At 45.3% G+C, this 22,560-nt stretch overlaps 2 protein-coding genes across 7 annotated transcripts; one reads left to right on the top strand and one right to left on the bottom strand.

Annotated features, from left to right (window-relative positions):
- The first annotated feature begins 5,938 nt into the window (after nt 1-5,938).
- On the top strand, nt 5,939-14,318 carry SQSTM1 (sequestosome 1). 5 transcript variants are annotated; one of them, XM_074960313.1, is made up of 8 exons: nt 5,939-6,246; nt 8,752-8,847; nt 10,929-11,173; nt 11,350-11,506; nt 11,796-11,879; nt 12,527-12,771; nt 13,052-13,259; nt 14,107-14,318. In XM_074960313.1, the coding sequence occupies exons 1-8, from the start codon at nt 6,066-6,068 to the stop codon at nt 14,262-14,264; spliced, it is 1,374 nt and encodes a 457-aa protein (XP_074816414.1). In that variant the 5' UTR covers nt 5,939-6,065; the 3' UTR covers nt 14,265-14,318. The 5 variants fall into 5 exon arrangements, with proteins under 5 accessions (XP_074816414.1, XP_074816416.1, XP_074816418.1 ...); XM_074960315.1 differs by having other exon boundaries at nt 5,945-6,246; nt 10,929-11,047; nt 11,793-11,879; nt 14,107-14,315; XM_074960317.1 differs by having other exon boundaries at nt 5,947-6,246; nt 10,944-11,047; nt 11,793-11,879; nt 14,107-14,314.
- A 1,067-nt stretch (nt 14,319-15,385) lies between these two features.
- Nucleotides 15,386-22,413, bottom strand: MRNIP (MRN complex interacting protein). Of its 2 annotated transcripts, XM_074960352.1 has the most exons (7): nt 22,283-22,413; nt 20,632-20,691; nt 20,434-20,531; nt 19,199-19,271; nt 18,650-18,789; nt 18,297-18,399; nt 15,386-16,460 (listed from the first exon to the last, which is right to left on the bottom strand). In XM_074960352.1, the coding sequence occupies exons 1-7, from the start codon at nt 22,340-22,342 to the stop codon at nt 15,786-15,788; spliced, it is 1,209 nt and encodes a 402-aa protein (XP_074816453.1). In that variant the 5' UTR covers nt 22,343-22,413; the 3' UTR covers nt 15,386-15,785. The 2 variants fall into 2 exon arrangements, with proteins under 2 accessions (XP_074816453.1, XP_074816454.1); XM_074960353.1 differs by lacking the exon at nt 20,632-20,691 and having other exon boundaries at nt 22,283-22,382.
- Between the last annotated feature and the right edge of the window lie 147 nt (nt 22,414-22,560).

The raw sequence follows: 22,560 nt of genomic DNA, 5'->3' as shown, positions 1-22,560 counted from the left end.
AACTCAGCCCAGGTAGACAGGGAACCTCCTTTAGTTTTTGGCTTTATGCACAGTCCTGCTGCAGCTGATTTCAACTCTACTTCCAAGCTAGCTACAGTTCCCACAGTTGAAGATCCCCCACATTAAACTAATATAGGTGGAACTGGCATCCGAAACACTAGCTCAACACCACCACAGAATACATCATGTCATCATCCTTTTGAGCACATAAACCCTTTGGGGCAGGATTGTTTTGATACAAGAGTCCCTCCTCAGCTGAAAAAGTATTATTATTCCATGAGCATAAGCATTCTGCTTAGTGCTTTTCAAAGAAGAGATAGTACCTGAGCCAAGGAGTTTATAGTTTATTTTGTTTATACAGACATAAACAAAACAGTTTGGACACAAACAGTACATGGTGAATGAGCCTGTGGTATAGGAATTTCCTGGCCACTTTAAAAAAGGCTTCTCAGTAGAAGGCAGTTTTGAAGAGGGATTTGAGGGAAGAAAAGAAGAAGATTGTAGGAAAGCTGAAATGCTTTTTTTGAAATGCTGAGCCCCTTCTCTCCCTCACATAGCTCCAGAATTGTAGATTTTCATGGAATCAGAGAGTGATCTTCTTCAAATGGGAAACCAGTAGTCAGAGCAGTCTTTTACAAAGGCTTCTAAACAAAACAAGTGTATCACAAAATTCTGTCCTATTAACCCGAGTCTTGTACACATATATACAGTACTTTACTCATCATCTGATTGACTGTAACATCTTTAAGACTTTTAAAAGCTCCCGCTGTCTCTTTTATTGTTTTCTGTTAGAAAGAATGCTTGTTCAAAAATGAAAACTGCAGCAATTTTCATGGCAGGTGTCAACCTTATTTAATTACACTTCCTTCCTGGGCTTCCCCACTGAAAGCTTTTCAAGATAGAAATGCCAAAAATAGCATCCACAAGCAAACATAAGAAAAATTATCAAAGCTCATATGAACCCCAAGATCTCCAGGCCAACTTTAGCCATGTGTTACTCCAAAAGCTCAAGGAAAAAATATGCAAGCCGTGAAGCCAGAAATGTAAGGCCAAGGTTAATCATAGAAGCACAGACATAAGATCTCTTCCATTTTTATCATAATTCAGTCCAGTCCCAATGCAGGATTGTTCCCTACAAAATGCCTTCTAAATTAGTTCCCATACTATAATCAAAAAGTGCTCAAACCTTAACATTTTGCTGTTTTCCTCCCCGCGAATTTTCCTGTCTCTGGCCAAACATGACAAAGACCCTAGAACAGTGGTTCTCAAACTAGGGCTGCCGCTTGTTCAGGGAAAGCCCCTGGCGGGCCGGGCCGGTTTGTTTACCTGCCGCGTCCGCAGGTTTGGCCGATCACTGCTCCCACTGGCCATGGTTCGCCGCTCCAGGAAGCGACGTGGGCCGAGGGATGTGCTGGCCGCCCTTCCTGCAGCCCCCATTGGCCTGGATGTGCTGGCCGCCCTTCCTGCAGCCCCCACTGGCCTGGAGCGGCAAACCGCGGCCAGTGGGAGCCGTGATCGGCCGAACCTGCGGACGTGGCAGGTAAACAAACTGGCCCGGCCTGCCAGGGGCTTTCCCTCAACAAGCGGCGGCCCTAGTTTGAGAACCACTGGTCTAGAGGGAGAAGGGACCTTCTATTATAGAGAACATGAGGATTATTCACAGTAAAAAGTGAAGGTGTCAAACTCAGTTTAGATTCTTAGATGTCGTCTTCAGTTAGCTGGGAAGTTCTCCACACATACACTTCTGTTCCCGTGGCAACAATTAAGTGTAGGGAAAGGGAGCTTTAGCTGGATCAGGTTTCAGAGTAGCAGCCGTGTTAGTCTGTATCCGCAAAAAGAAAAGGAGGACTTGTGGCACCTTAGAGACTAACAAATTTATTTGAGCATAAGCTTTCGTGAGCTACAGCTTTTGCTCAAATAAATTTGTTAGTCTCTAAGGTGCCACAAGTACTCCTTTTCTTTTAGCTGGATCAGATTCACTATGAGAAGCTCTGCAGACTTTGAGGAGAAAGGACAGTGATATGGGACACAGGTGAATTACAGACAGATAAGATAAGCAAACAGCAATACCCTTTATGAGGCCTCAGAGTGCAAATTCCAAATACTTGCCTTTGTTGTTATTTTTCAGCTAGGAAACTTCTGGAAGGAGCATGATGTCATAAACAGAAGACCTAGCATGACTCAATACACACCAATTAGGATAGGGAAACTTCCTCTGGCTTTTGGCCACCTTTCATATTTGCTAACTGAATTAAAGTTCACACTAGCCAAATTTTAGATCTCCTTCTGTTTTTAATTTGGTGCAGCTCTTGCTTTTTATGCATGTATAAATTAATCTGGAGCAACAGTATTTAGCACATCTGTGAGAGGGATAAAGAAGTCCTTACACCCCAAAAGAACCCTGTAGGACAAACATTTGTGGAGGGTGAATAGGAATGGAATACACCTCCCTTTCACTTGTCTAAATACTACCCATGTTTTTAATACCAAAAATTGTTAGTGTTTCTGTATTTGAGGCCAGGTTAGTGTCAATAGAATGTGAGTTGATGTTCTGAGACTATTTCCTAGTGGGGCAAAGGTCCACCTTCACAAATGACACCGATAGGCCCCATTGTCAGCACAGGGACAAAGGACAGAAAGTACATATAGGCTGTACTGTCTGCACACCCTAGAGGTGAGCCTGCCAGGACATGACTGAGGTACACTGGCAAAGACAGTGTGGGGAGGGGGATCTTTGTATTGCTGGTGGACATGCTGTTTCTATTTTGTGGATAAACAGAAGACTTCAGTCTCCTGTAATGTCAAGTCAATAACTTTCACCAGCATTTTGAAATAATTCCAAATTTAAATGAGATGAAAAAAAGGGAGGGCTAGTGGATTATGTCTCTGTTTTGCCCACAAACCCTTTCATGTTTAGGATCATTAGCCCCATATACCTGTGTCTACAAACCTAGTAAAATGTTTCATTACAGACGCAGCACTATTTACCTGCTCATGTGTTTAAACAGTAACTCATCACTTCAAGTTGGATCAATGGCCATAAAACATTATTACCAAGCAACTCACGTGGTTCTTCCTAAGGCAAAAAGGAGCAATTCTGTCTACTATAAAAATAAATATACTTTAAATAAAAAACATGTCATAATTATTTTAAAATTAACTTGTGTCTTCAAACATTTCATTGATTAACCAGGGCAGCTGAATATACTGCTGAGTCTAAAATATGTCTGGTGGTTTTTTTTTAAATATTTTTTCATCCTAAAAAAGAAATAAATCTTTCTCTTAACTTTAAAGAGCATTTAATTCATGACATGGCCACTCAAGATTTCCCATTATGTTAGGTTAAGAAGTATGTGTCACTAAAAATCAGGGCAGCAGGCCCTTAAGGTGAAATGAAATTAACACTAACTGGGAACCTAGTACTCATTGATCCATCTTTAATTATACTTGGAAGGTTCAGACAGCTTCTTCTGCCTGCCGGACTCTTATCTGACCTGATTAAGAATCCTATCAACTGTATCTGATCTGCAAATATTGCTGCCAACAAACTTGGAAAGCCCCCAAACATCCTTCTTGATGTCAGCAAGCAGCTATTTTTATGTCCCAAAAATCCAGATCCAGTAGAGATTATTAAAACAATTACTTAGCTACATTTACTAAGAGGAGGGCAGGTATATGGTACCTATTGAATATGAGGCAAATCTTGTTAACTAACACATTCACCTTCTGATTATCAAAGCGTATGGATTTTGGAGCCCCATTCCACCAAGCACTCTGTCCTCCTATCACTGCTCGATAACATTATGGAAGCAACACAACCAGTCAAGGTTAAAGGGTCTGAGATGCCATGTCCACCAGAGCAAGAGCTACAGTAACACTCAATGCTGAAGGTCCTTGGATATCATACTGTGGCATAGCAGAAGTTATGCAGTCATGTCTCCATGCCGGAGGTTTTTGGATGCTGTGTTGTAAAATAACAGAAGCACCAATTTCAATCTCATTCTTCAGCGTTGTCGGTTCTTGAATGATGCACAGATGTTGTTGTTGTATTTAACTAACCAAGTTTAAAAACGCTGACAAGCCTCAGATATCAAAACCCACTGGCAGCTGCTGGAAGGTGCTGAAGGTTTGTTAAATCACTTTCAGGTGAACTGGATCATATTTCCATTATACTGAGAGCTGGAGACATTAAATATTATCTGTAGTCACTCATTCATTTGAAGCTCATATACAGAGATTTATATTTTGATTAAAAGAACCCAGCACCCTCTCGCTTGTCTCCTACACTTGGAACCATTCATTCTTTTGTTCTGGGAGACAGATTTCCTCAGCACATCTATTGCCAAAAGTGGCCTAGTTGAAATCTGAAGGTAGAGGGAGTTAAAAAGCCCTGTTAAAGCAGAGTCAAGTAAAAAAGAAACTCCTGGCTTTGTTGAGAAGAGGCAAAAAAGACTGGGGGCTGGAAAGAGTAAAAAAGGAAGAAAGAAAAGAGAAAACCAGAAAGGGGAACACACAAGAGGTGTACAAGGATAAAAAGACACTGGAGGAAGAATAATATGAATACAGTTCTAATGTACAGATTTCTGAATCTTGTAACTTGTCTCACTCCCTGTTGGTATTCAAAACACTTCAGGGAGGGGCAAGAGTCCAACACACAGCAGAGTCTGTATTATATTACTTTTTGGGATGAGCACAGTGGATTAAATAGCAAACACAAACTGTCCTTAACTATAACTGTCTCCTGTTTCATCAACAATAGACTTACGATGGATGGTTAGTAATTTGTACTAGTACAAGTAAAACAGTAAGATAGCACCACAAAAGGTAAACAAATAGTGTAAAGAGTGAGGCGTACAATAGGTGTTTAAAATACATTTCTTCTTCAGAGCAGTTCCATGTCTATATTGTATTTGTATAGCACCTAGCACAATAGGGCCCCAGTCCTGACCGGGGTATCATAGAATCATAGAATATCAGGGTTGGAAGGGATCTCAGGAGGTCATCTAGTCCAACCCCCTGCTCAAAGCAGGACCAATCCCCAGTTTTTGCCCCAGATCCCTAAATGGCCCCCTCAAGGATTGAACTCACAACCCTGGGTTTAGCAGGCCAATGCTCAAACCAAGGGTCTTTGGATGCTGCCAGAGCACAAATAATAACGTATTAACTCTTGTTACCGATGTTGTAGATAAAAACTGTTCTTTTTCTAAAATATTATTTTTAATCCAATTGCATCTTTCTAAATTGAGCTTTAGACTCAATGGGCCAAATTCATCCCCAGTATATCTGTATTACCTTCAGTGGTTTTGCACTAAGGGTGAACTATTGGCCTCAGTGCGAACATCAGTTTCATTCACTCTCTGGCCACCTGCGGAGCCACTTGCGAGCAACACCTTTTGCGTTTACCTGTGGCTCTTGGGAGGGCTTGAACCCCACCCAAGACATCAGCTGGGCCTGGGCAGCTACTGTCAGGCAGGCCTTCCTCACCTCCATCTCCTCTGACTGGAGCAGAGGGGAAAGTGCTGAGTCACGGTTACCTATGGCTTTGACAAGGCGCGTTCCCTGTGGGCCGTCGCCACCCACGCGGGATCAGGTATCACTACTGCCTCCCAGTACCTCCCTCTCCTCACCCCCGCCCGGCTCTAGCCGCCTTTCCAACCCCCCCTCCCCCGCGCCGTCTCCTCAGGCTTCAGACCCCTCCCCCGCCCTAGCCCCCCCCATCTCCTCAGGCTTCAGACCCCGCCCCCGAATCTAGACCCCCCCCCGGCCTCCTCAGAGTCACATCCTCCCCCCCCGCCCTACAAGCGCGAGCTCCTCAGGCTCGAGCCGAGCCCCCCCCCGCGCCCGGGCGCTGAGAAGGTGCCCGAGTCGCGCCGGGTCCCGCCCTGCCTTCCCCCTAGCGGGGCGCCGCGGGGTGGGGACTTTCCCGGCTCAGGCCCGGCCTCCCGCCAGCGGGGGTATAAGGCGGGCGGCCCGGCGGGCGGAGGGAGCTCCCGGGTCCAAGCCGCGCTCTCGCCGGAGCCTCAGCCGCCCGTCGCCTCGAATTCCTGCTGCGCCACCGCCCCGCCATGGCCGCGCTGACGGTGAAGGCCTTCCTGCTGGGCAAGGAGGAGGCGGTCCGCGAGATCCGCCGCTTCGCCCTCGCGCCGCCCGCCCGCTACCCGGAGGTGCGCGACAAGGTCTGCGAGATCTTCCCGGGGCTGCTGCGGGCCGGCGCGGCCCCCGGCACCTTCCAGATGCATTACAAGGGTGAGCGGCCGCGGAGGGGTCCCGGGGCGGGACACACGAGGGTCTGGTTCGACCTTAGCGGGTGCGTGCGATTGAACAGCACCTTTGGGGGCCTGGCGTGTCTACACGGAAACCCCGCCGGCGGCGGCGGCCCAGCTGGTTTTAGGCCTGGGGCTTGGTTTGTCAGGCTCTGTTGTCTTCAGCAGAGATCCCAGGCGCAGTGAAGCCCTCGCAGTGAAACTTCACCGGCTCCTTGATCAATAAGCGTTTTTCAAGTGCTAAGCTACCTCAGAGGTCTCAAGAGAGGAAGGGAGGACCCCACTGTAGATCACTAAGAGCTTGATCTCCTTTCTCTCCGATAGGACGTGCCCCGAGGGGACCTGGCTGCTCCGCTGAAGGAAAGCCAGGAACACCAAATAGCTCTTGGAACAATGCTTTGTGCCACAGTTTTGCCTCAAGAGCTTAACTTCCCTACACAAGTTCATAGGCTTTTTTGTACCTCTGTAAATGCTTAAGGCTTGGTCTACACTACAAACTTATGTCCTATAACTGCACTGCTCAGGGGTGTGGATTTTCCACCCCGAGACACTTGGTTATACTGACCTAACACCCCACCCTTCCCCCTATGTGTGGACAGACTTCTTTCCACTGCTGACATAGCTACCATTTCTCAGGGAGGTGGATTAACTATGCTGATGGGAGCGTCTTCACTAAGGCGCTGTAAGGGCATAGCTGCACTGCTGTAGCACTGGGTGAAGACAAGCCCTTAGAAGGAAAGTACATAAAGTGGGACTTGTCTTAGCTCAAATTACAGAAAGAAAAGCTCTTGCTGCTGTTCTGCCAACTCTTCACTAACATGAACTGAAGTTCAGTTCACACAGTATCCATCTCCCCCTTCCTTATCAATGTCTTTCGTGTCTAGACCAGCTCTTACCAAGCTGGCAAAGCATTGAGGAGACTTGCCCACTTCTCTCCATGAGATATATCAAACTTCCTTGAAAGTATTATTCATACAGTGACTTTATGCTGATTAAAGAGCAACATATATCTCAGTGCCAACTACTTAGTTCTTAAATATCTTACGCTGAGGGGTCTGTTTTCTTCAGATGGTAGTTAACTCGTTTAACTGTGAAATGGCTTCCTTGTAAGATTTTTCTCAGTTTCCTCCACTGCCAGTTCTTAACAAGAACACCTACAGCTCAGCAACCTAGCTTCTTCATGGGAGTTGCTGCTGTGGCAACACAGTACTGCAGACACAGCGAGACTTATTTAAGCATACCCTCCACTCTATAACTATTGCTGCAGTGCTTGTGTCTTTAAAACTATACCAGTGTGGTGGGTGTGTAAACAGAAGATACTTCCCTACCAAACTACTCTCAAGTAGAGAGGCAAGGTGGGTGAGGTAATACCTTTTATTGGACCAACTTCTGTTGGTGACAGAGAAGAGCTTTTGAATGGCTGTGTCTCTCACCAACAGAAGTTGGCCCTGATATTCTGGGACCGACTTGGCTACAACACTGCATAGAACTCTCAAGTAGGTCAAACTTTGGGTCTAAGTACAGTAAAAGCTGTGTTGTTTGGCACTTGATCAACTGGAAAGCTCTATAAACCAGCATTTCTGATCTTCATTGAAAGTCTGGTTTATAGTCCGGTTGGCTCCTTACCTGGCTCTGCGTGGCTGCACAGAAGCAGCAACATGTTCCTGCTGCTCCTAGGTGGAGGAACGGCCACAAGAGGTTTGGAGTGTGGGAGGGGGGCGCAGGCTCCGGGAGGGAGTTTGGGTGTGGAAGGGGACGTGGGGCAAGGGGTTGGGGCTTTGGGGTGCTGGATCCGGGCAGCGCTCACCTTGGGAAGCTCTTCACAAGTGGCGACATGTCCCTGCTGCTCCTAGGCGGAGGTGTGGCTAGACAGCTCTGCGTGCTGCCCCTGCCCTGAGTGCTGGCTCCACAACGCCCATTAGCTGGGAACCGCAGCCAATGAGAGCTGCTGGGGGCGGCACCTGTGGGCTGAGGCAGCGCGCAGAGCCTCTGGCTGCACCTCTGCCTAGGAGCTGCCGAGACAGGTTCCTTCTTGTGGGGTGCCTCCGCAAAGTGAGCGTGGCCTTGATCCGGCACCCCAAAACCCCTCCTGCACTCCAATCTCTGAGCCTCCTCCTGCACCCAAACTCCCTCCCTCTTAGTTAACTGGAATTTGATTTACCAGCACCCTCCACCCCCCCAACATGCCAGATAACAAAGCTTTTACTGTAATTGGTTTTACTGTCCCCTTTTGCTTAATCTGGGTTCTGTGAGTAAGAACCAAGTGCCATTTTGAGGCGAGGGTAGATAATCAACATTTTTATTCCCTCTCTCTTAACAGACAGGTTCTAACATACAAAGCAGTGAGGTGTTGCTTGATTGTTAGTCTCCATTCTTAGCAAAATACTTAAGATTACTGAGCCTAAGTCACTGTATGAAAACAAGGACTTACTTGCATCTCTTCCCGATTATCACTTCTATCCAGTTTATCAATCTCTGTCTTCTCCAGATGAAGATGGGGACATGATTGCCTTCTCCAGTGACGAAGAACTCAAGATGGCACTGCCATATGTGAAGGATGGCATTTTTCGTATTTACATCAAAGGTAACCTTAGCCCTTGAGAGCCTCTATACCACCACAAAGAGACACATGGTTGGCATTGTGCTTCTGTAATGAGTTACTGAGTATGGCAGAGGTAATACTCAGAGTACCTGAGGAAGGGTGAACACATTGGCTGCTTCAGGAGCAATAGGCAAGGAAGCACACTTGCCTTCCTCTGCTACAAGGATGGTACTGTGATATGGGTCCCTTGAAGGCAGGGTGAACAAAGCATAAAAAAGGTGTTTATGGGCTTGGAGGAACCCTATTCAATTTTGCTGAGCAGGGAATAAACTAGAAAATCCACTGTCAGATTCTACTCTAATACAAAATTCACCTTATTGGATGGTTACTCTAAGAAAAAAAATAACATGGCTGGACCTTCACTAGCACTATCCACCGATGAGAAGAGTTGTGCAATTTCATTCTTAATCATGACTCATTCAGTACTCCTCTCTGATTTTACTAGCATTTTAACATATCTCATAGTAGCACTCTGATGGTTGGAGTCAGTGCTCACATATACCTTTACGCTCTGCTCGCATAGCTTCAAAGACTGAGACATGCACAGTTTGCATATCACTGCTCCTTGTCCCTCCCTTCCTGTCTATATAACCTGCTTGTTTTCTCTAAAATTCTCTGAAAAGTTTGTATTGTGTCTTACGATGTTTGCATGATGCCTGGAACAATGGGGCACAAACTTGATGGATCTTGGTACTGGCATGATACAAGTTAAGGAATGGAATAGACTGTGGAAGTTATAAGGCTGCTGAAGTGGGGCAAAAAGTTATCCATTCTCAGCCTTGAGAAACCGATTGTGATTACATTTCATTAAGTGTAGGTTTGGGGTGTGAAACTACTTCCTTAATGCATAACTTAGTTCTGAGGACCAGTCCTCTAATGATTCTTGCACTGGAGCAACAATGTAAAAATCCAACCTGGAAAAGCTAACACTTGAGGGGCATTGCTGACTTTTGGCTCTGATTTTTAAGAGGGACACTAGCAGTTGCAATATATTCAGCAAAGCAGACCACTTCTTCTAGAACTCTTGTGGGTGTGGTGGTTTTTTGTTTTTTTTTTTTTTTTTAAATACCCCTTCACATGAGAACTAGTCAGGAGCTATTGAATAGACTGGTCTCAATATCATGCTCTGATCCAGATTTATGCTGGCTTTTTCCTGCGTATGTCTTTAGTCTAAATCGTACAACGAACGATGTAGTAGAGGTAGTATCCTGACTAATGACGGAAGGGAAGAATTAAAAAAAAGAGGACTTATGGCACCTTAGAGACTAACCAATTTATTTGAGCATAAGCTCACGAAAGCTTATGCTCAAATAAATTGGTTAGTCTCTAAGGTGCCACAAGTACTCTTTTTTTCTTTTTGTGAATACAGACTAACACGGCTGTTACTCTGAAACCTGTCATTTAAAAAAAAAAAAATTGTTCTTACAGACTAGATGTTGCGGTAAGCAGCAAAAGTTGAAGGCAAGAGCATCCATTCTTGTCTGTGCAAAACCTCTAATGCAGTAGTCTAAGATGGAACTCTTAAAAAAGGAGATTTACCAGTCTCAGGAGGGAATCACATAACTTAACATTTAAAAATGGCACTCTTGCCTGAGTGCAGATAAACTAATGGAAAGCTTAAAGTAAACGGAGAACTTTCCATTGTTCTAAAAACAACGGCTTGAGGATTGATACCTTATACCTTTGAATTAAAATAATTGGGAATGTGACTCAAACAAATGCTCATCTATTTCAGAAGAAGTAATCCACTAAAATCCTGTGGTTTCTGTAACCTCTAAACAATATTGCAAGTAGCATCTATATAAACTAGTGCAGGGATTCTCAAACTATCATACTGCAGACAGCTCCTTCCATCATCTTCCACTCATAATCCTATTCAATATGAATCCTGTGAATAGTGCATAAGTAGGCATGATGGGCACCTCTGATTAGCTCTTGTCATTGAAGCCCTACTAATGTGTGCATATTATGTACTACTAAATACATGTACAGAAACTTTCACTGGATCATACTCCTTTAAAGACTTAAAATGGCAATCTACCTGTTTCCTTTGTACTATAAAGGCATCTTCTTTTTAGAGAAAAAGGAGTGCAGACGTGAGCATCGTTCACAGTGCAACCAGGAGCGTCCCCCCAGTGTGGTGCACCCCAATGTGATCTGTGATGGCTGTGAGGGACCAGTGGTAGGTGCTCGATTCAAATGCACTATTTGCCCAGACTATGACCTATGCAGCACCTGTGAGGGGAAAGGCATCCACAAGGAGCACAACATGATCATGTTTCAAAGCCCGCTGCTCAATCCATTTGAGGTGAGCAAAACTAACTTCTAGCATGGGGAAGGACTGGTCTAGAGGGGAGCCTGTAGAGGACCGCTAAATGTAGGATAAACTGTAGATATTAGGTAGCTGTATCTTGTGGCTTATACTTAGAATACTCTGTCTAAATATGTGGATTCATGTAACTTTCCCGTTCTCCCTCTCCCCAGTGGTTTCCCAGAGGTCGCTGGCTTCGTAAGATGAGACATGGGGTTCCACCCTTTGCATGGATGCATGGCTGGGGGCACCCTGGTCCTGCCACTCCATGTGAAAACTCTGGGCAGGCACAAGCCAGTGCTGCACCCCAAAATCCAGACCCTGAGCAAGGTAAGGATGGAATGACTTGGTCAATGTAGTATTCAAGGTGAAATAACTGATCACTTTTGCAGAGTAGTGTGGAGTCTTTGGATTCAGTTTGTACTTTTAAATATTTTTAAACCAGGTTTGCTGGAACTTAATGATGATTAAAGGGAAGGGGGGGTGTGTGTGATAGGATGGTCTGGTAGAATTACCAAAACCCCTCTTTAAACTTAAGGAAGAAATAGATTGTGCATGGTACTCCTAATTTCTGTTAACCTGCAGTACCTAATTTTTTTTTAAATTTTTTTTAAAGAAGCCTTTAACAGCCAGTCCCAGGACCACAATGTCACCTTTTTAAAGAATGTTGGGGAGAGTGTTGCAGCCATGCTGAGTCCTCTTGGTAAGTGACTTTTAATCTGCTATCCCAAATCCAGCATTTTACCATAGCTTGTATCCACAGGAATAGTGGCCTACTTCTGCCTCACAGGAGACCTGAGCCATTTCTGGCCACTCAGCTTGGCAACCTCCATGTTTCTCCACATCTCAGTGAAGTGGGAGTGAGTGAAGGTCTATTCTCCAACAAACATACGAGAGACATTAGGAGTGTCATTCTTCAGACTGAGGCAAAAGATGAGGCATATGCTACTTTACTGTGTAATGTCAGTATTTAACTGGGAAGAATCAGTGGTGACTCAAGGGACTCATCTGGCTCCTGTGAGAGTATAAATTATAGTTCCCTCCTTCGTCCTCTAAGTGAATGTAATGAGCACCTCTCTCTGACATGAGGAGGTGAAGCACATGTACAACAGTATACATGAAAATGTGCACCAAGCTGGTGCTCCATGTGGAATTCTAAGTGCTAGACTTCAGGTACCCTGGAGGGGATGAGATGCTGTAGATGAAAATAGAACAGTCCCCCACCCCCCACTTCTTCCTTCTCCTGCCCCGTTTAAAATAACAGATTAATGTGAGATCACTGAAGGAACGTCCAGGACTGTATTCTGGAGACAAGTGTACTGACTCTTCTCCCCCTCAACTGTTTTCTAGGCATTGAAGTAGATATTGATGTGGAACATGGGGGACAAAAAAGCAAAGTGACTCCCCCGTGTCCAAGTTCACAGAAGAGTGATACGGAGCCTGGAGGTAGTGCCACTAGACAAAATGGCCAGCCCAAACCAGAAGGGAGTAAAGAATCTGTCACTGAGAAAGAAGATTCTATTACAGAGCAGATGCAGGAGATGGTGATAGAGCCTCCCTCCACACATATGGAAGACAGCAATTTCCTGTCGCAGGTATGTGAATTCCTTTACTAGATGACAGACATGACAAGTTCCTTTTTGCCCCGTTCTGGTTCTTCCTACTATAAACTAAGTAGCATCATTGGAATGGATTTCAATAGCACAAATCACAGTGTAGATACTTCTGTTGGGCTCTTAGCATTCAATCCCATAAACTCCTCTCACTAAAAGAAAGGAATAAGCCTTTTTCATGTAGTTGGTAGATAACAGCAGAGCTTGCATCCTACCTGGAGAACTGTGCAAGACATTGGCTCCTTTGTCTTTACACTTACAGGAACAGGGTGAATCCAGTAGTTCTGCAGGGGGTGATGAGGACTGGACCCACTTATCTTCAAAAGAAGTGGATCCCTCCACAGGTGAACTGCAGTCTCTCCAAATTCCAGAGAGACAGGGTCCCAGCTCTTTAGACCCATTTCAGGTTCCCCCCAGACCAGGACCTACAGGACTACGAGAAGCTGCACTCTACCCACATCTCCCACCAGGTGTGTAGCTATTTTGGTCAACCACCTGTCCCTTTCCAATAAAGCCTATTGTTCCTTGGGTTGCTAGTATAAGGACCTTAATGCTGCCCATCATATGGGTTGTAAGAACAAAGAGCGGAAAACCTTGTCTGTGGCTGAACTATGGCTAAGGCTACTTTGTAGCCACCTCTTGCAGCATTTCATTGGAGTGGTGGTAGAAATAAGTTAACTTCAGGGTGAGTTTTTGTATTGCCCTGGATGACTCATAGTTTGTCACTTTCGCCTCACTTCAGTTTGTGTATGGAAAAATTAAACTATAGTCTGCCAGCTGCACTAAATAAAATTGGAAAACCCAAGATTTATGGGGCAGTAGTAAATACTAGGTGTTAGAGGGGGAAAATTCAGAGATGCTTAGTAAGGATATTCCACTATAAGCAGCTAGCTAAGTAAACTATGGTTCATTCAGCCAACCAATTAGGAAATGCTGCCCTTGCTTCCTACAAGGGGCAGAGATGTTATGAGTATCCCCTTAAGAGTAAGATGGCATTTTCTAGGGAGAGCCAGTAATGGAATACTGGGCCATAATAGCCACTGCCTGATCTCCAGCATCCTTACATGAAGAATAGCTAGAGTCAAGTTTGATCATGCATTTACAATAAGGCATGTGCTGTTGAACTGTATAGCATTAAGTTCTTTAGGAAGCCAGGTCAAAGGGGATATCCTTGATAAGCAACTCGCTATACAACATGGTGACAGTGATAGTTGATTGCTGTTATGTAGGTACAGCACAAGTTCCTCAGCTCCTTTACTCGGTTTATTACACTGTAGGTGTAATACCACTCTGTACTCGTAACTTTTGATTTAACAGAAGCAGACCCCCGCCTGATTGAATCTCTGTCCCAGATGCTCTCCATGGGTTTCTCTGATGATGGTGGATGGCTGACCCGTCTCCTCCAGGCAAAGAAATGTGACATTGGGGCAGCACTGGATACCATCCAGTATTCCAAGCAACCACCTCGTTCCTAATGGCATTTGCGTAAGCTAGAGCACTTTCCTGTGATCTGATAACTGAACAGCAGTTCTACGCTGATTCTTTGTCTCCCTTTCAGAGGGGTCATTGTCTCTTTTTTTCTGATTCCTTTTTTGGGAAAAATAAATATAATTTCTTGTCTCTTATTCATTTGTTTGTGAAATATGACTGTAAAATCTGCAGGGTAACCTAGCCATTCCAGGGACAAGCTGCAAAGCACTAATACATCTGGGCTGGAATTTAGTTTAGGAAGAACACCCAACCTGGGAGAACTCAGGGTCTTGGGCAAAGTAAAGAAGTAATCAATGGTCTCACTTCTAGAAGCTGTGAATGTTGCTGAGACAAGAACTGCTTCTCATTCTGCAGCAACTATTCTCTACCTACAGCAGTGCAACCCTCATGGTATCTGCTTACACAAGTATCAGAGGAGGGTTCTTGCCTTATTGTGCCAGCAACCCAATAGCATCTACTAGTCCAGAAGCAAATTCCAAGCCCTTGGAGAGAACAGCTACACTTCCCAGATTCCTCACTCGCCCTAGGAGGAATGACTGGCTCAAATCATGTCTGGACTACAACAGTCAATGCAGGAGTGGGGGCTCCTACTTTGCTGTAGAGTAGTAGAAGCTCAGGCTCTTTCTGCACACTAGTGTTCTGTTTGTTAATTTGTAATGGAAGAAGAGTAATGACACAGATGCACTTACTTCATTTGTCTCTGGAATTAACCTTTCAAAACATTAGCTCTTCTCCAATACCAGAGGGTAAAGCACCCAGTACTCCTGAGCAGGGCCTAGCAGTACAGTACAGCCCATGGCCTTTATGCTGCAGCAGCAGGGCTTTGCCTCCGGAACTGTGGGGAAAAGCACAGCTAGTGCTTATAGCTGATCAAGAGCCCACCTTTCAACATCCTCCTCAGACACAGCTGCTAGGAGAGTACAAGGCCCTACCTGAGGAAACTAGTGTATTACAAGCAAAATCTGTCACTTGTGAACAGTGAAACCCCCCCAATAATTGCCCTGAATGGAAAAAGTCTCATAGGTCAGTTTTTCTTTAAACAGAAAGATCATGGATATTTCCCTCATGATATTCATTCTGTGTTAATCCCTCACTTTCTTCCGAAGTTAGAATTAAGACTCTGTCCTTCCCAATAGCATTTCAATAGGCAGCTAGGGTTGTTAAACTAGGGACACCAACAGGCTTTAAGGATCATCACACACCTTGGGGGGAAAAAACCCAGGCTTTTAAAAACAGCTTTTTATAGAGGTGATAAGCATAAATGTTCCAACTCTAGCTTAAAAAGGAAACACTTCACCACACCCATCTATCTGGCAAAATATGGAGCATGAAAATGTGCAATGTTCTAACAAACTGAGAAACACTAATGATATTTACTAGGCTACACTACACCTCACTTGAAGTGAGTCACTTCAGCAGCAGAAGTAGGAGGGCTGGCTAGAAAAGTAAAAGCCTAGCCAGTCTTGGGTGGGCAGAGAGAGTCAAAGTGTAGAGCCTGGAACTTTTCAAAGATCATCATCAAAATCATCATCTGTGCAAAAGAGGCTGCTATTTGGAGCAGTAAGACACTGAGGCACACCACTAGAATTAGCAAAAGGATCTGTAGAAGCAAAGGTCACAGTGTCCTTGGATAAACAGTTTGCTGGCATCACAGTACAGGCCAAGTACAACCTGCCTTCATTATTCTCTGCAACATCAGACCCTGCCCTAATCAGGTGGTCCTTATATTTTCCAGAAAGCACATCCCCAATAGCTGCATGGCTGATGTCAAAGGCAGTCTGCACACTGGCAGCCAGTGTGGTGCTATGAAGCTTTGAGGTATATTTCTGTGCTATATACTTATTGTTGGTGAAGCTCTTTTCAGTTTGGGCACCTGTGCCTAGAGATACAGAATCTTCCTCCTGCTGTGGATATCCATCAGCCATTAGAAAGTTTCCTGCAGAGGCCCTCTGTGTCTCTAATTTCCAACTGTTCTTCTGTGCTGCAAGGGTTAAGTTACCATTATTACAGCTGCTGGGAGACAGGAGAAATTTTTCCCACTTGGACACGGTGACATCAGCTGACTCTGGAGCTTGTGTATTCTCAGGTACCCAAAACTCATTGATAGCAGGAACCACAATGCTGTTACATATATAATCTCCACAGTCCTGTTCAGCTACAGTTGTTGAATCTTTCCTGCTCTGTAACAAGAAAGACAAAATGGCTGTGCTTGCTGGTGCTATAGCCTAACTACAGTGAGCCTGGTGAACACAGAACTGACAAGACAGACATGCAAGAAGTAATCCTGTTCTTCCAAACAGCCTCACTGCTATTCCTCATCCCCTCACTTTCCAGGGAGAGGTGAGATTGGTACAGAGCCAGCTATTCTAACACATGGTAGAAAAGAACAGTCATGAAGCAGAACCTACTCTGCCCAGCTCAGCTCTACTGCGCAAAGAATATGAGCTGTTTTGAAATTGTATTTCACTAGAGGTTGAGTATATCCAAATATTTCGTTTCACTTACACAAAGATCATAAAAGAACACATCACTTAATTAGTCATCAGCATATAATCCTAAATAAGCAGATGAAAGGTGAACCCTGCTGGTTTGATCTCCTGACCTCTATCGGGCTGTCTATACATTATCTTTCTAGGTACTCATTTTGCCCCCATCGCTGTAGTATCTGAGTGCCTCACAATCTTTAATGTATGTACCCTCACAATACCCCCAGGGGGCAGGGCAGTGCTATTATCCCCATTGTACAGATGGAGAACACTAATACTGAGTAACTTACCCCAAGGTCCCACAGGAAGTCTCTGGCAGAGCAGGACACTGAACCTGGGTCTCCCATGTCCAAGGCTATAGACCATCCAGCCTCTTTCTCCTCCCCTCAATGAGGGAATAAGCTACACCACTAAGCACCTGTTAAACTGGGGTCCACACTAGCAGATGTACTGATTTCATTATTTTGGTTAAAAAAAATGTATATCGCTAACTAAAACATAGTTATGCTGGTATAAAACTGTTTACAAACAGGGCTCAGACTGGGAAAGCTCAGGAAACCAGGATCTCTGGTGTTTGGGTGTAGCTCAGCACCTCTTTAGTCAGCTGCCCAGGGTGCAGTTTCATCCAACTCCTGGTTTGAAAAAGGAGGCCTGCTTGTTTTAAGAATTATGGACTGGAGCTTGGCTCTTTATTTACTGAAGCTGTATTTCACTCCTCTCAACCAGAGGACCAATGAAGCTGAACTAAGAAAGGGGCAGAGTAAATAATTATTTGTGAAATCTCTTCACTGACCGAATATTCGGCAAACTCGATACTTGTTACCACCACCCTCTGACTGACTCCTTCACAACAGGGTCAGAGCCACCCACTACACTGTTAATTGCTTGATACGACAAGCAGTCACTGCCCAATTGTGGCAAGAGCAAGGAAAGCATGATACAAGGAGCAGTGAGGAAGGCCAGCCAAGTCCAGTGCTAGCCTGGGAAGTTGGAGACCCAGGTTCAATTCCATGCTCCACCACAGACTTTGTGTAACCTTGGGCAAGTCACTTAGTCTCTCAGTGTCTCAGTTCCCCATCTGTAAAATGGGGATGGTTAGCACATCCCCATCCCGTACAAGGGATAAATACATAAGGTTGTGAGGTGCTAGGATACTTACATGACACCATCCCCCCATTACCATAATATATAAGGTCAACAGAGTAGCTGGGCTAACAGGAGATTTTGACAGCAACCCTAATCTATAGCCAATTTACTGGTGAGGAGCATGCAATCACTCTGCTGATGGGAGAGTCAGGCAGAGGGGGTTAGTTTACACAGAAACAGCATTATATTTGCCTAACTATAACCTTCAAAGATAAACTATTGTTATGCAGATTTAGTCCTCCTGCCTCCCCCGCAAAGAGATGGTTACATGGAAGGATGGGAGAAAGGAGGGGAAATGATTTTATAACAATCTTTGAATGAAGCACACATACAAGGCCAAAGAAAATAATTTAGAGGCAGGAAGCATTTGCTGCAACAAAATACCTCAAAGGTTTTGACTTTCTTGGCTTGATCAGCGAGCCCATAAATTCCCTTTTCCTCAAAGCACTCCTGAGCATCGTTTTGGCAGAAGCTGCTCTTGCGTTTCCTGGTAGGGGAGCAGGAGATGGGAATTCACAGAGATGTTAGATTAGCTCAGATGGGAAATTTCAAACATCAAAAAAGTGCAGATCTGCCAAGAGGTGAGGTTTTCATCCCCAAGTACCCAACACTCCTCAGGTTAGTTTGGATTGGTCACTGCAGCCTCAGCTAAATTCAGTGAACATGCCCAAAATACTGCCCAACAAATCCCCACCATCAAGCTAAAATAAGGATTATGGGAGAAGTTATTTTTGCACCTTTGTTCTTCCACAATGTTCCTTTTATGGGAGTTCAGCTGCTCTCTGTCTGTATACACCTCCTCCTCCTGATCTTCACTGTCCTTGTCCAGATACTTATTCCAGCGGCTGACCACGGGACTGAATTCCACCTCTTCTTCCTACAACATTGTAGAATGACTCAGAATGACTCCTCCAAGGAGCCCCCACAGGTGGAGTCACCACAGAGATACTGAAGTCCTAACTTTCATTGGCTTCAATAAGAATTTAGTTAGCTCAGCATTTCATGGGAAGAGATCCCAAACTGAGCTGTATTAGTGGTTATGTCCCAAAACATCATCAATCATCATGGAGCAGAGCTTCCACACATCCTATCCCATTCACATACTGTCCTGGAGCCTCTCCACTCACTGGCTAGTTTCTCCATTTGTTTTATAGCTAGCACACAGTCTTCAGAAAAATTTAGAGGGAACATTGGCTGCTGCACTACATGGGACCCTCTTTGCTACTTTACAATTGGATGGTGTTTGATTTAGCTTTGTAGATACCTTTTGTCTCATAGTGTCTTACCTGCCAGCCCATGTTTTCTTCCTGTGGAACTGCTGTGTTCTCTTTGTTGTCATTCAGTGATTCTTCTATACACCTAAAAATAAAAGATTTAGCCTAGGGTTCCTACGGTATTTGTCTTACATCTATATGCACCTAACCATTAGCACCAAGGACAGAGAGCAGGATGAAACATCTGTAGGAAAACAAGTCCACAGAACAGCAGATGTGAACTATAGGATTTGCCAGTAGATATGGTAAGGCCTATTTCCCAGATATTTGCAAGTGGACTGGGTGGTTGGCGGAAGGTCTCCTTTCTCCTACCCAGAGCAGTAAGGCTCATTTACAACTGTCAATGCTCACACAACCCGTTCATTTTTAATCAGCATGAGTGATATAGGAGTGTGCCTTTCAGGGCAGCCTGCTTAATTCCACAGATTCTACACTAATCAGTTAGGAAAAAGTCAAATTCTTCTTAAAGCCCATTGAGAACAGCAATAGTTTCCTCCCCACACAGAGAAAAATATAGAAAAGCCTAATGTTGAAGCACTACACATACTTCACTGGGTTACCCAGCTAGTTTTGACTGACTACTACAAACAAGAAAAAGGTTCTACTAACAGCTAGGAAGTTTGAGATCAGTCTCCCACAACTGAATTCTGTGGTGATGGAAACAGAAAACAGCCAGATTTTCCAGCACAGTGACCATTACACCCAAGCTGCTGACATTAAACAAACCTCTCAGCACTAGCAGTGGGGAATGCCCACTGATAACTTAATGGAAACTACTTGAATTCCAACACGGCAAACAAGGAGGTGGGGATTTTCATTTAGCCTCCCAACCTGAGAGTACTGGGACTCACCCTTGCACTATTCCAATACTGCTAAACAGAGTCTGTGCAATAGGTCACCACCCCCACAGTCAGTCAGGAAGTAAACAAAAAGGGCCAGTTTCAAAGATCATCCACTGCATTTTTGCATGTGAACTATGTAAACACAATTTATGCAGTTTACCAACTGAACTTATTTGACAGGACTTCTAGTGAAAAAACAAGGTTAGGACAATATGTTCCATGGATAATTTGTCTCTAAGATCTCCTTGACACGATTGTGTTCCACATCTTTGCAACTGTAAGAAATTCACTCCCTCCAGAGATCAGCGTATGTAGTTTCCATTTCGAGGTCTGATATGTTGAGTGCATTCATTGAGACTTGCATATTAAAATAAAGGAACAGATAAGAAATACTCAATACTCTACCAAGATGTTCCCTCAGCTGCCACCTCTGTCCCAGCCCGCAGCAAGTTTAATTTTTGGACATGGCGTCTACAGTCAGATGCAGAGCCTTGGCCATAAGCCTGAAAAGGAAATTAAGGCACAGATGAGGGCTGAGATGCTGGAGAGAAGGTCTCGCTCTGGCTCTAGCACAACATAAAGAAACAGTCTCCGCACACTCACCTTTAGCAGCAACTGCTTCTCACCACACACTTTACAGCTCCATTTTTTGCTCTTTTTAACCTAAGACAATGATTTGAGGAGAGCAGTCAGCACTGAGTCTAATAGCAGGGATGTGCCATTTGCCTTCAGGCCCCAACTGCCCAGCACATAGTGAGACATCACCCACCTGTACTGCTCTAGGCCTACACTGGCTGCAGCTGCTTGTCTCCCTTCAGCTGGACAGATCTCTGAGCTCCTGCAATGCCCTCAACAGACCTCCCCAGGCCTCAGCCCCCTGAGGCCAGAGCACCCCTATAGAGCCCCCTTGGCCAGAGCCGCTGCAGGACACCCCCAAGACCTCACCCCCCAGAACCCAAGACCTCACCACCCCCCAGGCCAGAGACCCATGCAGGATTCCCCTCCTCCCCCGACTTCCTCTCCCCCAAGCACCAACTCCTGGAGGAATTCTGCGCCACTGCGCACACGCAGAATTCACATTCCCTGCAGATTTTTTCTTTCCTCTGCAGAAAATACCTTATGTTGGAGAGGCACTGCAGTTATGCCTTTCGCCCACCAGGGGCTGCTGCGGCATCAGAACAGAGGGAAGCTGGCTCACTGGCCACTGCAGCCAGCAGGCAATAGTGAGAAGAGGCTACGTTCCTCACAGTACCCTGCATGCGAGGCCAGGTGAGAAGGCATGGGATAGGGGGCTAGACAGACAGAGTGGGGCACACAGGGCTGCTGGGAGGGTCACAGACTGGGGTTCAGATGCGCTAGTGGGCGGGGACAGACTGGAGTGGGGGGCTGAATAGATGCAGGGATACAAGGGGACAGGGGGGTGCAGGGATACAAGGGGATGGGGGTGGCTGAGCGGAGCTCAGGGACACAAGGGGTGCCTGAGTAAAGGTGCAGGGACACATGGGGATGGGACAGCTGTACCTGACTGAGAGAGGCTAGGGCTCAGCCAGAGTTTACATGGGTGAGGCTCCCCAACTCCCTAACAATCCACAACCCAAAAACTCCAACTGTTCTATATTTCTCCCACCCACACCCAACAACTCTCCAGGTTCACTCCTAGGATCCTTCCCAACAATTACTTCCCTCTCCTTCGGCTCCTCCGTTACCCTGACTTCCCCAAACCTTTGCACTGCTTCTGAGGGGTGCAGTAAATAAGCTACTGTATTGTAGTTTAAAAGAATTATTACTCATATTCTGTATTTAATTGACAGCCCTAATTATCGCACATAACTCACGCGATTAACTCAAAAAAATCAATCGTGATTAAAAAAATCGTGATTAATCGCAGTTTTAATTGCGCTGTTAAACAACAGAATACCAACTGAAATGTATTAAATATTTTAGATGATTTTCTACATTTTAAAATATATTTATTCCAATTACAACACAGAATACAAAGTGTACACTGATCACTTTATATTATTTTATTACAAAGAGTTGCACTGTAAAAATGATAAATGAAATAAATAGTATTTTTCAATTCATCTCATACAATACCGTAATGCAATCTCTGTATCGTGACAGTGCAATTTACAAAAAATGTAGATTGGGCGCAGAATTTTAAATTTTTGGTACGGAATTCCCCCAGGAGTAAGGACCTCGCCGCCCCCCCAAAGACCAGAGACCCGCCCGTTAACTCCCCAAGCTGCCCCACCTGGTGGACCTGGAAGGTGCCGCAGGAGAAGCACCTCAGCACCCGGAACCGTTGCCCCATCCCGTGGAGCGGCCCCAGCGCGCGCGCCGACACCCGCCGCCCCTCCCCGGCTTCCGGCCACACACACTGGCCTCTCCTTCCGGTTGAGAGACCGTCCCCCTGCCAGCGGGGCGCTCTGTGGGACCGACTCCTCGCAGTCCTCCAACCCCGCCCCTGCCGGAGCTGCGGAGTCTGCTCTTGCGCGGAGCCGCGGGCGGGGAATGGGATGAGGAGGGCGA

The sequence above is a fragment of the Natator depressus genome, chromosome 8 (assembly GCF_965152275.1).
Source record: "Natator depressus isolate rNatDep1 chromosome 8, rNatDep2.hap1, whole genome shotgun sequence".
NCBI classification, from domain to species: Eukaryota; Metazoa; Chordata; order Testudines; family Cheloniidae; genus Natator; species Natator depressus.
This window is presented reverse-complemented; position numbering and strand designations above follow the sequence as displayed.

Excerpts from the sequence above, each read along its gene's own strand:
- MRNIP (XM_074960352.1), bottom strand. The coding sequence starts at position 22,342 with ATGGGGCAACGGTTCCGGGTGCTGAGGTGCTTCTCCTGCGGCACCTTC. Across the intron at positions 18,790-19,198 it reads AAGAAAACATGGGCTGGCAG|GAAGAAGAGGTGGAATTCAG; the intron begins GTAAGACACTAT and ends ACAATGTTGTAG. Across the intron at positions 18,400-18,649 it reads AACATTGTGGAAGAACAAAG|GAAACGCAAGAGCAGCTTCT; the intron begins GTGCAAAAATAA and ends CTCCCCTACCAG.
- SQSTM1 (XM_074960312.1), top strand. The coding sequence starts at position 6,066 with ATGGCCGCGCTGACGGTGAAGGCCTTCCTGCTGGGCAAGGAGGAGGCG. Across the intron at positions 11,880-12,526 it reads AGCCATGCTGAGTCCTCTTG|GCATTGAAGTAGATATTGAT; the intron begins GTAAGTGACTTT and ends ACTGTTTTCTAG. Across the intron at positions 13,260-14,106 it reads CTACCCACATCTCCCACCAG|AAGCAGACCCCCGCCTGATT; the intron begins GTGTGTAGCTAT and ends TTGATTTAACAG.